Below are 19,076 nucleotides of genomic sequence, written 5' to 3' on the forward strand. Positions count from 1 at the left end.
TTGAAGATGCAAATGTTTTACAGAAGTAATTTTTGCTAATAATTTTCAAGTTTGCATCGAAATTCTACAGAAATGATCCATCCATGTTAGTTTATTAAAATTTACTTCTCTATAATCATTTTAAAAATAAAACTACAAGAAATTCTCTTCACAGGTTTCATCAAAGGTTAATGTTATAATCAGTTGAATGTTACAAAAATGATGTACAGTACAAACATTGTAAAGTATAACACTATTCTCTACATATCTAAATGCAAAATTTTAGTGCAAAAGCAGGACATCCAAAAAGTACAAAAAATATGGACAAATTTTAAAATAAAAAGCCCACGAGGGCGTTAAAGGTGAGTGTCGGCTATTGGTATTCTCCGGAGCTCCACAATCTGTGAATTCGCCACATTCCTCCCATCTTGGCTTGCGTGACATGATTCATTATCACTGGCACCAAGGCCTGCACCTGGAGCACAGATACACATTCGGAGAGGGTTAATTGGTTTTTTTTAATATAACAAATACGATTGAAGATATGGCCTCATACGATTGAAGATATGGCCTCAAAATAACTCTGAAGCATTAAATAAACAATGAATGTAGCAGCAAAAAGATTCTCCAAGTGATCCGAATGCTAAAGGGACCAGGTGGATTGATGCTGAAACACATTCCCCATTGATTTCTTGGTCTACATTGTGAGGGTGGCAAACCTTGTCCCCATGTTCACAAAAGATAGTCGGGAAAGTCCAGGTAATTATAGACCAGTAAGTCTTGCGTTGGTGAGCAAGCTGTTGGAAATAATTCTTAGAGAAAGGATCTATGGCAGTGGTTCTCAAGCTTTTTCTTTCCACTCACATACCTCTTTAAGTAATCCCTATGCCATAGGTGCTCTGTGATTAGTAAGGGATTACTTAAGATGGGATGTGGGTGGAAAGAAAAAGTTTGAAAGCCACAGTTTTAATCATACCTCATTGACTCATTATGTGCACAGTTTCATAACTCCAAAGGAAATGGACCAATGACAATTTTTCTCAAGGAAAATATTCAGTAGCAATTATCTAGAGCAGTGGTTCTCAACCTTTCCTTCCCACTCACATCCCACCTGAAGCAATCCCTTACTAATCACAGAGCCCCAATGTCATAGGGATTACTTAAAGTGGGATGTGAGTGGAAAGTAGAAGGTTGAGAACCACTGTGATTGAGGTATTAGGAGGAATAGTTAGAGTGGAGAGCCACCGCATCCTTCTCTGGACACCACTGCTCAATACAATAGGGCATGGCTTTAAGGTAATGGGTAGGAAGTTCAAGGGAGATATTAGAGGAAAGTTTTTTTTACCCAAGGAGTGGTTGGTGCATGGAATGCACTACCTGGTGGAGGCAGGTACATTGGTGAATTTCAAGAGATTACAAGACAAGCATATGGAGGAATTTAAAGTGGAGGGTTAAGTGGGAGGCAGGGTCTAAGGTTTGGCACAACATTGTGGGCCGAAGGGCCTGTACTATGCTGTAGTCTTCTATGTTCTAAGAAATGTTGGTAGTCAACTGATGCCTCTCCCTCTACTGCCTTGACAGCTGTTTACAAAATCCTCACCCCACCCCCCCGCCCCCCCCGTGTTACACACATAAGCTTCTCCAGACCAAATCATTCTTCACAGAATCATAAATATTTGTCAGAGAGAAACTATTCAACACAACTTGCATGTATTTGTTGTAGCCACCTCATTCTATTGCTCTTTACCGGTGGCTATGGTACATATTTTTCTTTGAATATTTACCCACTTCAAATTTTTAAATAATACCATTGAGAGCAGGACTTGTAATGAGAAGAGGATCATTTAAAAAAAGTACTGGGAAGGCAGGTGCTTGTTAGAGTCGCTTTGGAAAGAGCAGGACTTGGAACAAGACAAAGATTATTTAAGGATAAAATAGGTGCTTGTCTCTATTGACTAATTAGCTGTAGCCAATAAAGGGAAGGGGAGCTTAAGTGGAGCAGCCACTGTGTGAGTGGCCATTGTTAGAGTGGGACTTCCAGAGGCTGTGGTGTAGGAGTTGAGGTAGGGTTGTGACAACCCTATCAAGGAACAAATGGAGTCAGCAAGAAGGCACAGGTAAGGGCCAGTTTTTCTAACATTTTTTTCTATTTCATAGACAGTGGGAATGGCAGCCAGGCCAGGGAGATGCTCTTCTTGCAGAATGTGGTTCTCAACCTTTTTTCTTTCCACTCATATCCCACTTTAAGCAATCCCTATGCCATCGGTGCTCTGTGATTAGTAAGTGATTGCTTCAGGTGGGATGTGAGTGGGAAGGTTGAGAATCACTGCTCTGGACCCAATTGTTACTGAAATATATATTTTGTTTGAGTAAAATTGTCATTGGCCCATTTCTTTTGGAGTTATGAAACCGTGCACATAACGAGTCAATGAGGTACAATTAAAACCGTGGTTTTCAGCTTTTTTCTTTCCACCCACATACCACTTTAAAAAATCCGATTGGCAGAGGGATGACTTAAAGTGGTATGTGAGTGGAAAGAAAAAGGTTGAGAACCACTGATCAAAAGCTTTCACTCTCAAATGATGCCAATCAATACGAGTAAAGTTAAAATCACCCAGCACTGCAGCCTAATGGAATGAAACACGAAAGTCTGCAGATGCTGTGATTGTGGTTAAAAACACAAAAATACTGGAGGAACTCAGCAGGTCTTGCGGTATCCAGAAGTAAAGGTATATAACCAACATTTCAGGCCTGAACCCTTCTTCAAGAACCTCCTTTATACCCTACTCATTTTCCCCATTCTTGCATTGTTCAATCTGGCATGCACATAGCTGCCTTTTTCACATCCCTGTGCCCCTTAACTTTATTCTTTGAATCCTCAAAGGACTCCATGAAGTTAGTCAAATGTGATTTGTTTTTAGCAAATCTATGTTGACTTTCATATATCAATACATACATTTCAAAATGCCAATTCATTTTGTATGTGATTCTTCAGGTTTCCCCTGTACAATCAGTTGGTGCATTTACTGCTTCCTCTTTTGTCATCCTGAATCTGGCCACATTTGTATCTCATATTCTTTATGCTAATCTTTGAAATTGTAATGTTTGGTATGAATCATTTTGCTGTTACAATAAAACAAAACATAGAACATTACAGCACAGTACAGGCCCCTCACCCCATAACTCATCCCACAGCAGTCTAACTTTCACCTTTGGTCCACAACAGTGCTCTTTAAATATTTAATGACTCTTGCATTTTAACATGTGAGATGGGAAAGTGGGTAATGTAAGCTGTCCTTGTAATTAGTGCAAGAAAAAAATCTTAACATTGCCACCTTCTGCAGTATATATTTTCCACATTCAATTCACTTTTTAATAAATCCATTATGTAAAGTTCATTTGATGTTGATCACATGACTATTTTTAATATATCCTACAATTTAAGTAAATTTTGTGTTAAGTATAAAAGTGAGCAATCCAATGGGATGGTGTCATAACCAGGACAAATTACAAGAGGACTGGGCCCAGTTGGCAATGTAGCAGATGCTTTCAGTCTTGATCCAAAATATGTCTACTGTTTTCCTCTACTGATGCTGCCTGAGCATGAGCAGCTGAGCTCCCCTCCGTTTGTTTTCTGTCACAATTGTTGTTAGGATACAAAGCACATATCCAAATAGTTGTATTATACTGAGATATTTATTAAACTGATTCATACTTAAGATGTTTTTAATGCCTTATAACTCATGATAAACACACACCTTTAAGTTTATTACTTCTTAAAATATAATGCATGTTGTAGTACAGGTTGTACCTCTCAAATCCAGCAACGTCGGGACCTGGCCAATGCTAGACCACAGAAAATGCCAGAAAACAGAAATGAAGTTTGTACTAACTAGCAGCAGATTCAAATGTGGCAGACCACGGGAGTTGCCGGACCACAGAGTGCTGGATAAGAGAGGTACAACCTGTACTGGAAAGTTCTGCTATGAAGTTCCATGTAAAAATTCTCCATAGCAATTAAACTTTGAACAATGTTCCATCTTTTAATAGATGGATTTTGATAGATCCAAGGTCATTTTATAAGAACAATTTATTTTTCACAGTCCTATATTAGCTGAAGTTGTTTAATTTGAAAAATGTTGTACAATTTCTTTTGTTTATTATGTTCCCATTGCTCTCTGATTACAGAGATGTATGGAACTTACCTGAGCACTCTATCAGTTAGTTTTTTTTTATAAATCTCATCAATGCTGTGAACTACAGGCTTCACAGATAAAGAGACCAAATTACTTTTGTACCAAAAGTGTTCCTATGATACCAGGCCTCCACTACAAATCACTTCTATTTGCTATTCACATAGGGGCCTGCTTGGTATGGAAATGGATCTCAGCACAGAGACGCTGATGTCCGAATGGGCAGATAAGGGGATTTTTTATGGAGATTGTCTCAATGACATGTACATCAAGGCAAGTGTGCACTTTGGCACTAGTGATCCATAATTCCATAAGTTTTAAAATAGTCATGAAAAAATGGTCCACAAGTTGGTCTTCAATTGGGCAAGGTTAATTTTGATGCCCTTAGACAGCAATGTGCAAAGGTTGGTTAGGAGAGGTTGTTTACAGGCAAGGTGGACAAAAGCTTTTAGCAGATGGAAAAGGAGAGTTCCAGGAAAGTGTGTTCCTGTTAGAGTGAAGGAGAAGGCTGAGAGGATTGGCAAACCCAAAATGAGCAGAGATATTTACATTTAATTGAGGCTCTGGATAAGAAAAGGAAACAGGCATATTTCGGGTAAAGACAGTTGGAATGGAGTGAATCTATTGAAAAATGTAGAGGATATAGGCATTTACATAAGAGGGAAATAAGGAGGGCAAAAAGGGGTCATAAAATGGCTCTGGCCGTATCATGAAAAGCTGAGATGAATCCTAAATCTACAAATATATAACAAGCAAAAGAGTAAGTAGGAAAAGAATATGGACCTTAAGATGAACAAGGTCATCAACATGTGGAGCTCAAGGAGATGGGTGAAGTGAATGTTTCTCAACACCATTAACGTGGATGGTAGAGAATGCAAGGAAATAAACAGTGTTGTCTTGAAGAGAGTCCATAGTACAGAAGAAGTGGTGCTGGAGGTCTTAAAATTTATAAAGGCAGATAAATCCACCTGGGCTTGATCAAGTGTATCTTAGGGCATCGTAGGAAGTTAGGGAAGGAATTGCGAGAGGCTTGGCAAAGATATTTACATTATCATTGAGCGTGGATGAGGTGCTGAAAAACTAGAAGGGGCCAGAGATGGCGTCAGAAAAAAATCTAATCGGGAGGCACAAACTGCTGTTCGAGAGCTCAATCTATGATGTAAATGTTTGATAATAAGAGTTTGCTGTCAACAACCAACACACCAACCCAGTTCCAATTTAAAAGTGCGCTGCAAAGTCTCTCTTTTGCACACCCACACTGTCTTTCTTTCACACACACACTGTCCACTCTTAACGAATAAATGCAGACAGACCCAAAAATCCATATTATATGACAGTATAGTATTATGACTCAGCAATCCTACATGTTCAATTGCTCGAATCATGTTTTATTACACTGCCCTTCCTCACTTGCATAAACAAGTAGAAAAACATTAAAATTAAAATCATGATACTGAATTGAGAAAACAATGTTTAAAACCGAAAGCATTACTACAAATATAAATTTATCGGTTTTGTACCTTCCATTTCAGATTTGTTGCAAAATAATTAATTAGATGAAAAATATAGCTGTATAAACATATACGAGGTTTTTAAAACTTTGGAATATTGCCCAACAAGAACAAATATATTCATTATCTACAACGTAATCATAAATGTCTCGCTCTCTATTCATTCTTGCTGTCAGCATTCCACAAAAGCGTTCCCTGGATAACTCGATGCCCCCTCAAATCATCACAGTTTAACTTTAAAACATTTGAATCTACACAACATGAAACTGGTAGAAGGCAAGATTTGCAAAATGCCACTTAATGCTTCAGTTCTCTGTACAGAATTATTGTAAATAATTAGACCTGACCTTTTTAACGTAACTATTGACTGTTTTTGGGAAGAAGTGCAATGCCCATTATCGAGTGTGTACGTCGCTTCAGACTGGACACTCATTATAACGTGAGGCAGGAATGCCCCTTGCAACCTAACTTCCAAACAGAAGAAGATTGCTGCTTTCTGCATCGTATTGTCCCCCAGAGCAGATTGCCTGACAACCCTGAAATTCTAGCACATGCGCTAACACTGTTCTCCATTTCTGCACTTGCACATGGCAACTGGGGTGTACTCTTTGACAGCTCAAAGAGGAAGAAACAGGCCATGCAGCTGGAGAGAACAAATGTCAGTTGATATGAGAGACTTGTTGGAAAGTTGCTGATGGAGATCTTGAGAGATGGGATCTACTTGCATTTGGAAGTCAAGGTCTTGTGGGTAATCAGCATGGGAAATCGTGTCTACCAAATGAGGTTTTTGAGGAGGTGATGAGAAGACATCAGGCCAGGTGACATTACCTCTATGGACTTTAGCAAAGCCTTTGACAAAGTCCTGCATGGTAAGCTAGAATAGATGCTAAGATCATATGGGATCCAGGGAGAGCTGGTTAAGAGGATACAGAATTGGTTTTGTGTTTAAAAATCAGAAGGTGGTAGTGGAAGGTTGTTGCTCTACGACTAGAATGCCACATAGATCAGAGCTGGGTCTTGTTGTTTCTTATCTTTTATAACTTGGATAATAATATGGTTAGTAGGTTTATAGATCACACCATAATTGGTGCTATAATGGACAATGATTAAGATGACAAGAAGATCTAAATAAACTAGGAAAGTGGGCTAAGGAATGGCAAACAGAATTCAACTGACAAGTACGAGGTGTTGGCACAATCAATAGGAAGACAGAGTGGTGACACTGGCCTTCATCAGTCAGAGCACTGAGTACTGGAGCAAAGATATCCTGTTGCAACTGCATGAGATTTTTTTCATGGGATGCTGGGGAAGAACCTTGCTTCAATACAAAAAAAACTATAACATTAATTGTTTAGTCGTGCACAGTGATACAATAAAAAGGACTTTGAAAGAAAAGGAAAGAACACCTATTGCTACATATATAATATTGTCAGCATATACTTATTAATTGATTGTTATTAGTCTCTAATTGAGAGGGGTGGGTAAGGTGGATGGAAATTTATTCATAAAATCCATACATGGTTTCCAAATATTATATAAAAAAAATTCAACTCGATTCCTTAAACTTATTTTTTCTAAGGTATACAATTTTGCATTTCGTTATGCCATATACTTAATGATACTACATTTTCAGTTTTCCACATTATCTACACATTACTTCACAGTCACTATCTCTATACTTAACAATTTCTCTTGACATTTATCCAGTTTCAATTTCGCATCCTTTTCATATATATTCCCAAGTAAAAAATATTCTTGGATCCTTTTGTATCTTTATCTTCATAATTTGTCCTAGTGAAACACTCAAATAATTTCAAAACATTTCCACTTTTTCACATTCCAACATGTTAAAAAATGTTCCCGTTTCTTCTGTACATCAAAAACACTTATTGGAATAATTAGAATCAAGTCCATTTCATTTTTGTGGAGATTGATGTAATTGATGGAGGAAAATTATATTGGACCATTTGGTACCTGGCATAAACTGTATTCGTAACACTTTCTTGACACAATTTTGACCACATTTCCTCTTGAATTTGTATGTTTAAATCTTTCTCCCATCACAGTTTTGATTTGTATTCATCTTTTTTCCTTGTAGCTTCTTGTAATTTTATATATATATATTAGTAAAAAATTTCTTCACCATAAATATATGTGTTATTGTATCTTCAAATTGACTTTGTTTTGGAAGTCTCAAATCTGTTCCCAATTTCTTTATTAAAAATACAATTTTAACTGATAGTATGAAAATATTTATCTTTTAATTGTTCAAAAATTAAAAAGAATGATCCTAAGAAACAATCCTCTGCAAACCTTTACTAAACCAATGATCAAATAAATATTCAAAGTAAAAGGAAGAAGTTGATTTTGTTTTACCAATATTTTTAGTAGTTGATAATTTTTAAGTTCTCTCTCAGAATGAATTCCATTCCATGTTTTAAATGTATGTTTTGAAACTCACTATTCTATTTATGTAATATTTGTTCTGGGATAAATTCACCAATTTTATTCATTTCAATCTGAACCCAAACTGCTTTTCCACCCCTTTGATAAGACGAGAATCTCAACTGAGCTGCTTTAAAGTAATTAAAATTTGGTATTCTTCGTCCATCCTGATCAAATTTCCATGTTATTTTTTCTAGACCAACTCTTGACATCTTACCTTTCCAAATAAATTCTCGTATCATTTTATTCAGGAATGGGTAAAAACTGAAATTAATATTTTATTCTCGGAAAAATATTCACTTTAATACAATTCACCCATCATATTAGCGTTATTGGTAAATCTTTCCATCTTCTCAAGTCTTCCATCTTTTTTAATAATGGTAAATAATTTAACTTAAATTATTTATATTTCTATTAATTTTTGTTCCTAAATATTTAATTGCATAATTTTGCCACTTAAATTTTATCAATCTTTTTCTGAGAATAATCCATATCTACGATAGGCATAACCTCACTTTTATCAACATTAACTTTAAAAGAGTACGGATTAGTATCGGGTTATAATCTCTCATTCAACTTGTTTAACAATATTTCTGGTCTCGTTAAATATACTATAACATCATCTGTAAATAGGCTAATTTTTTGTTCTTTATTACCTACTTCAAATCCTTTAATTTCTCTATCAGTTCTAATTATTTCTGATAATGGTTCAATTACTAATGGAAATAGAAAGAGTGATAATGGATAACCTTGTCTGGAAGACCTTTCTAACAAAAAAGGTTTTGATATTTGTAATCACTCTAGGTTTTGACTGGTCATATAATGCCTTTATCCAATTTATAAAAGTATTTGGGATGCCAAAAGCATTAAGTGTTTCAAATGAAAAGTCCCATTCCAACCTGTCAAATGTTTTTTTTCTGCATCTCGTGCTACCACCACCAAAGGGATCTTTCTATTTTTCATTAAAAATTTAACTATATTGTCTGCTGCTCTTCTATTTTTAATTAAACCAGTTTGATCCATATTTATTCACTTTTGTAAAAATTCAACTAACCCATTAGCTAATAATTTTGATATGTTATAATCTGTATTCAATAATAATATAGGTCTATATGAAGAAGGTTGTAAACAATCTTTCCCTTTCTTTGGAATATCTGTTAGTAATGCTGTATTAAAAGATCTTGGCACATCATTTACCTCTTTCATTTGGTCTAATACCTCCATTAATACAGGTATTAATAACTTCTTAAACTCTTTATAAAACTCTGGTGGAAAACCTTCCTCACCTGATGCTTTATTATTCTTTAAAGACATTTGGGTCTCATAAACTTCTATTTCAGAGAAAAAACTATTATCTAAAATATCTAGACTATTCAATTGTCTTTTAGCACAGGCAATTTAACTTGTTTCAAATACTCTTTTATTTTGTTATCTTTCAAAGATTCTGTATGAGAAAGTTTAGCACAAAATTTTAAGCCCAGAGGTACAGCAACATTGATAAACAAAAATTTACAAGTAAAAATATTAGATACTAATGTAGATGTAACTGGAAGATGTATGGGAAATTGCCAGATTTACTCAGAATAATGCACCAAATATAGATGATAAATTTATACAAGATGTTTTTATGCAATAATCAAATACCAAGGGAAAGTTATATTAGGGAGAGATTTTAATTTTGCTTTAGAGCCTAAAGTGGATGGATCCTTTTATTCATTTTGATACTTATTCGTGAAAATGTTTTGTGTTTCTAATTTCTACAAAATTTCAACACAGAGTACAAAGGGTGGAATATTAAGCATGAGTTTTATCGGATCATTCACCTTTAATTTTGTAAATTTTGTTGGAAGAAGATAGATGGAGATTAAATACAATCTTATTGAAGAAAATAGAATTTTGTGATTATATGTGTCAACAGATAAAAACAGATTCAGTAACTTTACAATATGGGACTCTATGAAGACAAATAATGTTATACTTCAAAAGTAAAGAAAGAATATATGAAAGAAGACCAGTTAGATAAAGAAATAATTAAATTAGAGAAGGAAATACAAGTGCAAAAAGATGAGGAGAAGAGAAAATTGTTAGAGTCTAAGAAATTAAGATTTAATACAATACAGAATTATAGAATGGAGAGAGATATAACGAGATTGTGACAAAAATACTATGAGTTGGGTGAAAGGGTGCATAAAGTCAGCATGGCAATTAAAAACAACAAATTTCTAGAACAATAACTGCAATTTAAAAAAAAACATTGTTATTGTTTCATGAGTAAAGTTCTGGACAGCATTTGCATCATTGAAAGTGAATAGTGTGTCTATTAATTTCCACTGGACTGGACCAGTAATAGTGGGAGTGCCTGCCACAAAGAAAGAAGACCTCATTGTGTATTTTTGTCAGGATTACCCAGCCCACCATTTCCCTTTTTTTGTTTTCTTTCCAACACCCCACCCCCCCCCCCCACACACACACACACCCCAGTATTTTGGATTTCTATGTGAATAAGTCTATTAAAAATGCTTCCTTTACATAATGTATCTCTCAGTAATGCTTGATTTTTCATTGGAAACACTTCAATTACATGATGCAATGCTATGACAAACAATATGTTGGTAATATTTCACCTAAGCACTGAATCTATGCTGTAGGCCTTAGAGGTATAGATTTTAAATTCCCTATTGGGTACAAGCCAACTTAGCAGTATTGCTACAAACCATTTCCACAGGCCTTGCACATCTGTTTGGTGATAGTGGACAGCTACCTCAAAATGCAGATCTAGAGAAAAACATTTGCCTCAAGTTACCATGACAATCCAATGACCCGAATGTAGTTGCCTTTTTGATAAGGCAACAGTGCGCTGACCATGCTCCCAAGGAAACATCTTGCTCCTTGCTGCTCTCTTCCTCACACGTTAGCAGGTAATGTCGTCAACACTCACCAGTTTTTAAGGCGAAAATCAAATCATCAAACTCTTGAGATTCCTCATCGCCTGCCAAGTTACTGCTGCCGTAATCTGCTTTAGTGGTATAGGTGCTGCCATTCAATGGACTTTGTTTGAAGATACTGCTTGCTTGACTGCTGGGTCTTAAAGAGGCTTGTTCCCAGTCAGCAGGTATCTAAGGAAAAAAAAAAAATCAATCAGAACTCCAGACATAAAAATTTTTCTTAGGATAACAGTTTAAGATAAAACCAAATGGTGCAATGTTTATTACCATTGCAACTTCTTTTTTTGCATTTTTATTGAGGAAAAAGCATTCTAAACACTACTTCCATATTTTTAAATAATCTAACAATCTGCTTTGCACAGGTAAGAATTTTAAGTTGTTAATTTGATGCTCCAACCAGAAAATAGGATGAGTTTATGCTGGGATTCCCCTTCCCATATGGTGTAATGTTGATAGAAGACATGGTTCCATATCACAAGGAGGCAAGGTTGGCGTAGCGGTTAGTGCAATGCCTTTACAGCACCAGCGGTTGGGGACTGAGTTCAAATTCCGCGCTGTCTGTAAGGAGTTTGTACATGTCTGCATCAGTTTTCCCTGGGGGGGGGGCTCCGGTTTCTTCCCACTGTTCAAAACATACTGGGGATTGTAGGTTAATCGGGTATAATATGGGCAGTACGGGCTCGTTGGCCGAAATGGCCTGTTACTGTTCAGTATGTATGCAGAGTATGTAAGAGGTACAGAAACCTGAAACCATTCTAAAATACCACAGATATGGGAGAGAATCTCTCTGGAAATGTATTTTCTTGACACAGTGCAGTAAGTAGGGGTGCACAATTACATCTGACAATTCCTTTGGTATAAATTTCACAACCACCAATATTTCAAGAACATTTTGATGATGATGAGAGTTCAATGTCACTACTTAAGCACAGGTAGATCCCTACATACGATGGGGTACCGTTCCAGGACTTGCATGTTAAGGTGAAATTATCATAAGTTGGGTCTTCCTGTCCTCGTAGCATTCTGCCTTGTCCCTGCCGAGAGGCCCATGTTCCCAACGTCCCTGTGGTGTTGCCAGGTGACTAGGGGTAGAGGCATCACCTCGCAACCTATGTTGTGGTTTGGAACATATGCACAGATTGCTGTCGCTCTCCCTCTTCCTCTTCAATCACTCTCTCTCTTCCCCCAGTGACGGCAATCTGCACATTTGTTCCGAATTACCTTTTTTTATTAAAAAAAAAAGCACAGGGTCAGCAAAGCATGATATAGGTAAACCCTAACTTACCTTTATTCAAAACTGATTTTGATCTTTGTAACTTTGAAACATTGTAAGTCAGAATATTGCAAGTCGGGGTCTACCTGTACAGATACACCAAAATTCTCGCATGCTGCAGCCAACCAAAACAGTATAAAGCAACCACAATATTGCCAAGACTGAGAAAGAGATAATAAATATAAAAGGATAAAAATTCATAGCTGCCGTGAGTCCAAACAAAAAGTGACATTTCAATGGTGCAGACGGATCTTTTGATGGTCCTGGAGTGGTTTAGGCACCATGGTGACTAAATTGGCTCCCCTACTAGGCTTGCCTGGTGAGGAGGGTGGCTAGACATCCTGCAGGATGAAAACCAAGACCTGTCAATGGATGGATGCACCCTCTTGTAGGGTCGATGGCCATTCATTGCAAGAGAAGATCCCCCAGCTGTCTTGGACCTCACCATGCCGCTAGATCTGGGAGGGGATATCGAGAGGGTGAGTATGGACCTGTGCAAACCCTACTCCCTTATATCCATTCACGCAAATGCTGTTCCTTTCTAAGGAGTGGGGTATCCTCATATGAAACCCCATAAACTGACTGAAAGGAACCATCATCATCCTATGGGGAGATTCAAGAGTCTGATAGCTGTTGGTGGATTAACTGTTCTGGAACCTAAAGGGGACAGACTTCAGGATTCTGTACCTCTGCCTGAAGTAGCAATGAGGAGAGATTGTCATTGATGTGATGGAAATCCTTTATGATATTGATATGATTTACAGTGAGGAACCAACAAATTAACCAGTTATCAATTTCACTGGGAATAAACTTCAGGTACCTACAGATTATTTCCAGTGAATTTTTTTTTGGAAAACGTTAGCTTTTGATGCATGTGGGCTATTTAGGGTTCTGTTATCCCAGATTATAAGTACTGCTTAGCATATACAAATATTTTCCACACAGATTGTAAATGCAGTTCTTTCAAATGCCCATGAGGTTTGTCAGCAGCACAAGCGATTATTTTAGTCATTTTAAAGAGTGAAACATCAACCAATGTATTATTTTAAAAAAGTAGAAAAGTAATTCACTTTCTCTTTGACATCCTAAATATTTGCCTTGTAATCACTATTGAAATCAATGGAGTTGTCTCTTTTTCGGCATCAGGCCAAAGAGGTAATTTCCCATGTTTAATGTGAGAAAATCTGTAAAAAGGCCAATCCTAGCGATGGTGCTCTGTAGAGTTTGCCCTGTTTCAGCTTTCAGAACATGTCAGCAAGTCATGGAGTTCTGTGACTCACAGTGCATTTTTGGGAAGTCTGTGACTTACTTCAACATCAACACTGGCAACTCCAATCAGAAGCACCAGAAACAGTTGGCATTTTCTGGCCCAGTGCGACTGTTGCTCAGAATGCTTGACCACAGAGGAAGCCGAAACTATAGGTATTTTTGGCCAGCTTTCTCAAGGTCGGTGGTTTGCCTCTGGCTGCCCAGTCTTGATGAAAATGTCCCAGATTAAGCAGATGCTGTTTTCAGTTGCCTTTGAAAGTTTTAAAAAAAAAGAAAATTGCTGTTCCTTTGTTTTGATAATAACTTGGGGGAAAAAAAACTATTTGTCTGCATTGAACAATTTCTATGGATTATTACATCCCCATAGACATAACCCTTCAAAGTTAAAGCTCGTGACCTGCTGCCAATGCGCCCTGTTGCGTGCATAAATGCAGATCAAAATAGAGTTCCTTACACTATTTGTTCCCCTTTCCAATCTTGTTCAGTGCCTTCCAGATTTTAAGCAGCTGCCAAACAAACGGAGGTACAAAATATTGCAGCTTTGCAATCCACTTTTAACAATGCAGTGAACCTTTCATCATGAAGTTGTATTAAAGGCCTGAATATGACAGCTTTACAAGCAAACAATGACTCTAACACGATAATGAATAATTTTTGAAAATTATTAATGAAGTACTAGAGTAGTTTTGAACCTTAATGCCATTTCTCTGGTCACATAAATTAATGGAATATCTGAATGTTTACAGAATGCGGTAGAAAGTGTTCACACTCACTTTCAGAAAATATGTTCACTGAAGCCTGTTAATCTTTTATCAGCAGGTTGGGTCAGAAAGAGAAATACAACTTTTTAAAAAACTAACAAAACACATTGCGTCATTTTAAAATTAAATGAAATATTTTGGCTTTACTGTCAATGAAATAGAATTTGGATTTAAGCCCAATGAAATATTAATTTTAATTCTTAGTTTGCCAATTTACATTTAACAATTTCTTATTATTTACCAACAGCATGCAGATTTCACTAATTAAATCCTAGCTAGAAATTCTTTATTTTTTTTTAATTTAAATTTTAAATGAATTTAGACATATAGCACTGTAACAGGCCATTTCGGCCTACAACCCCTAGTACGTTTCAAACAGTGGGAGGAAACTGGAGCCCCCCCCCCCCCCCAGGGAAAACCCACACAGACACAGGGAGAACATACAAACTCCTTACAGACAGCGCAGGATCCAAAGCCCTGTCCTGATCATTGGCGCTGCAAAGGCGTTGTGCTAACCACACTAACTGTTCCTTAGAACAAATTGAGAAGATAGACTTGTGAGGATAATGCTGTAAATGGCAATGCAACATGAATATTACCCTCATGCATCAGTAAACACTGCCCATTTACTAAAATATACAAATTCCACTTCAGAGATGAGGGCCATTTCTTTGCTACCACTCTGCCAATGCTCATTTACACAGAACTCCCCGATTAATGAGAGTGAAGCCCTTTCCTTCATTTAGTTTATGAAAGGAGATGGACGCGTGTGGCAAGTTCTCTGAGCAGAGATTATTACTTTCCAGACCTTATTTTCTTCTCTTGTCTTTATTGATTGCTTTTCTATGATTTGACACCTCTTGTGTTACAGTGAGTTGTTTTACTTCTGTAAACCCAGGAATTGTCTCAATCCATAGCAGATGACCCTGATTTTATACCCATAGATGGATGTTCAATATATTAGGTCTAAGAAAATGGTTCGGGTTTTGAACAGTTGGCAGAATTTTGTCCCTGTACATGAAACAAAGTCTGACATTATAGGTTAAGCACTTTATATCCAGGAATTAAAATTTCTTTATCGACTTTGTTACAAATGTAAACAGTAACAATTCTGAATGCTGCTCTCCTGAAGCACATAGTTGTGCTCAGTACACTGCTTCTGGAAATTATGATAGTCATTGATGGTGAAATGAGAATTCTGGGAAGGGCAGAACTAACAGTACAGGTGGAAGAGACTATCCTGACTTGGACCGTAAAGCTTCAAGGCTCCTTTTATTGCCACACAATAATACATAAACTTTTGTCTGCCTTAAGGCAAGCAAAGAGTCGTCATGAGCATTGCCTGGTGCCCCTAACAATAGGAGAAAGAAGCAAATGAGAGACCCGAGGGGAAAAAATGGTCCTGTACACTAAGGACCAAGAAACCTCCCATGGAATTAATTGCTCGAGGAGGAGGTGACGAGGTGGTAAATACAGCATGTCCGAAAGAGTTGATCCGAGCACCGCATAACGACCTTTTGCATTTGATCAAGGCCAGTAAAAACGGCTACAAATTTGTCCAGTCGGCTCATCCACTGTGTAGGCTTAGTGGACCAGGGACTGAAGCTCCCATCACAAGTGGCATTGAAAGGCAACATTAAATTCAGACTCATCCTACAACTTCTGACTGTCAACCTTGTATCTCCTGAAAATAAATGAGCTCCGTTTCAACAGACTTTCCAACAAACCTGCATGTCATAACACAGGTGCAAGGCTTGCCCTTGTGTTCCTTTCTGTCATCCATACTGATATTACTTGCATATCCCAGATTCAATTTCAGGGAAGAGCCTGCATTTGGGTGCTGAATGTGGATTGATGTCACCCGTCCATGCTTCTGTATATTTTTGCATTGTAGGTTCACAATTGTGAAGCCAAATTATGCCCAACCTTGTAGCTCTAACAAAAATATATATACTCTCCCCACATGTTCCAAAATGGCCATCCTACAATTTCTATGCACACCTCTGGATTTAGTGGAAAAGCAAATGAAGTGTTTCATGGAAGAGAGAAACAAAAGCTGCAGATGCTGGAGAACCCACACACACCACACACACACACACACACACACACACACACACACACACACACACACACACACACACACACACACACACACACACACACACACACACACACACACGGGGTGGAGGGAGGGGCCCAGAGGTGATAATAGGATAGAAGATCTGTGAGGGGTTGCCTCTGTTCTCAGAATGAGGTTTTCCACTCCAGGATCTCCAAAACATCATCTTTCTTGAACAAAGCAGAACTTCACCTTACTGGCATTGATAACGTCTGCATCAGTTTCTCCTCCATATCTTGCACTTTTGCTCTTGCCCCACTTTCTCCCAAGCAGAACAAGAACAGAGCTTCTCTGGCCATCACTTTCCACTCCACAAGCCTTCGTCATATCATCCTCCGACCTTACTGCCAACTTCAGCGAATTTTCCCCTTTTCACTCCTATCTGCTTTTCGCAGCAAGAATTCTCTCAGACTCCATAGTCAGCCCATTCCTCCCAATCCAATCTTCCAGTCTCTCGGGCACTTCTCACTGTAACTATAGAAATGCAAAACTTGCCCCTACAAAGTGGGTCCTCCGTTTATCATATATATTAATGATTTAGATAAGGGGATTATAAATAACATTAGCAAATAAGCAGATGCCATGAAACTGGGTGGCAATGTGAAGTGTGAGGAGGATATTAGGAAAATGGAAGAGGACTTGGACAGTTTAGATGAATGGGTGGATGAATGGAAAATGCAGCTTAATGTGGATAAATGTGAGGTTATCCACTTTGGTGGCAGGAACAGAAAGGCAGATTATTATTTAAATTGAGTAAAGTTAGGGAGTGGAGAAGTGCAATGTGATCTAGGTGTACTTGTACATCAGTCACTAAAAGCTAGCATGCAGGTTCAACAAACTGTGAAAAAAGGCAAATGGCATGTTGGCCTTCATTAAAAAGGGGAACAGAGTAAGGATGTCCTTCTGCAGTTGTACAGGGCCCTGGTGAGACCACATCTAGAGTATTGTGGCCAGTGCTGGTCTCCTAATTTGAGGAAGGACATTCTCGCTATTGAGGGAGTGCAGCGTGGATTCACAAGGTTAGTTCCCAGAATGGCGGGATTGACATACGCCGAAAGTTTGGATAAACTGGGGTTGTATACGTTGGAATTTAGAAGGCTGAGGGGAGATATGATTGAGGTATATAAGATTATTAATGGATTGGACATGATAGAAACTGATGACATGCTCCCGATGTTGGGTGGGGGAGACTAGGAATGGAGGCCATAGTTTAAGAATACAGGGAAGGCCCTTTAGGACAAAGATGAGATTTTTTTTTTACCTAGAGAGTTGTTGGTCTTTGCTGCAGAAGGTGGTAGAGGCAGGTTCTCTGGATAAGTTCGAGGGTTATGGGGAGAAGGCAGAGGCAGGATACTGATAATGGAAGATCAGCCATGATCTAAATGAATGGCGGTGCTGGCTCGATGGGTCGAATGGCCTACTCCAGCACCTATTGTCTCTCTCTTTTCTCAGTCCTATCCAGAACCACAAACAGACCTTCCAGACAAGGCAGAGTTTTACATGCATATCATCTTTCCAAATCTACTGTGTTTGGTGTATTAGGTTTGGCCTCCCTCTATATCAATGAGACTAAATGCAGGTTGACTAACCATTTTCCTGAAACATACACACTGCGAGTCTAAAAACTCGAGCTTCCAATGATCAACCATTTTAACTCCCTAAACTATTCCTATTGTGCCATGTCTGTCTTTAGCATCACTCACTCTCACGGCAAGGCTAAACATAAACGAGCATCAACACATCATATTCTTCCAGCCAGTCATAAACATAATTGGACAATCAATAATTTTTCTAATTTTCGATAACCTTTACCCCCATCTGATTCTACTGTTCCCACCTCGTCTTTATCTTCTCCTGTACTTTTTTTTCTGTCTGCTTTTTCTTTCCCCAACCCTCTATCTGTCTCTCCATTTTTCACACCTTCTGTTCTAAACCCTATCACCTTCTTTTCCCCTTTGTATACTTCACCTGTTCTATGTAGGTCTTGATACAGGGTCTATGCCCAAAAAACTGATGCTGTCTGACCTGCTGAGTTCCTTCAGTGGATTTCTGTTTGTTGTATATACCACATAGCTTCATTACCAGAGGCCAGTTTTGACCCTGATAACATAAACTCTTAATCATATTTAATCCATCAAGGGCTTTGAACAAAACAGCAAGACTGATCAAGCTACCTCTTAGTTTTTTGAGCCCATTCATTCAACGGGAGCATTAGATGTTCAATGTTATGACCATTTCGATAACTAATTAACTATAGACACTGCTTGTTTTGTAGTTGGCAGGGATATTTTTCTGGCCACATACATTACAACCACCTTCAGGAAAAGTATGAATATAAAAATCCAACTTTGGTTAATTATTAATTAACAATTTAAATTGTATTCTGCACAGACTTGTACTGCAGAACAAACAAGAAGTTACCTCAATGGCACTTTGTTATTTTTCCATTGTGTCAAGATTAGTCATTGTGAAAGAATGGATCTTAATGTTCAGTGGGTGTACAGTAAAAGCATTAATGTGAGCTACCATGGTTGTATCACCTGTTGGTATAGATATTTCATGAAAGGTATGGTGTTAATTT

The 19,076-nt window shown here is 37.7% G+C and overlaps 1 protein-coding gene across 2 annotated transcripts in view; it reads right to left on the reverse strand.

Annotated features, from left to right (window-relative positions):
• Positions 1-49: 49 nt before the first annotated feature.
• The window catches only part of LOC138751021 (adhesion G-protein coupled receptor V1-like), a 38,618-nt gene continuing 19,591 nt past the window's right edge, over positions 50-19,076 (reverse strand). For both annotated transcript variants that reach the window (XM_069913122.1, XM_069913121.1), the window contains 2 exons: positions 11,067-11,244; positions 50-454 (listed from right to left, as the gene is read on the reverse strand). In XM_069913122.1, coding sequence (XP_069769223.1) covers positions 336-454; positions 11,067-11,244 — 297 coding nt within the window. In that variant the 3' untranslated portion in view covers positions 50-335. The remainder of the gene's footprint in view (positions 455-11,066; positions 11,245-19,076) is intronic.

Source organism: Narcine bancroftii, unplaced genomic scaffold (assembly GCF_036971445.1).
Source record: "Narcine bancroftii isolate sNarBan1 unplaced genomic scaffold, sNarBan1.hap1 Scaffold_609, whole genome shotgun sequence".
NCBI lineage: Eukaryota > Metazoa > Chordata > Chondrichthyes > Torpediniformes > Narcinidae > Narcine > Narcine bancroftii.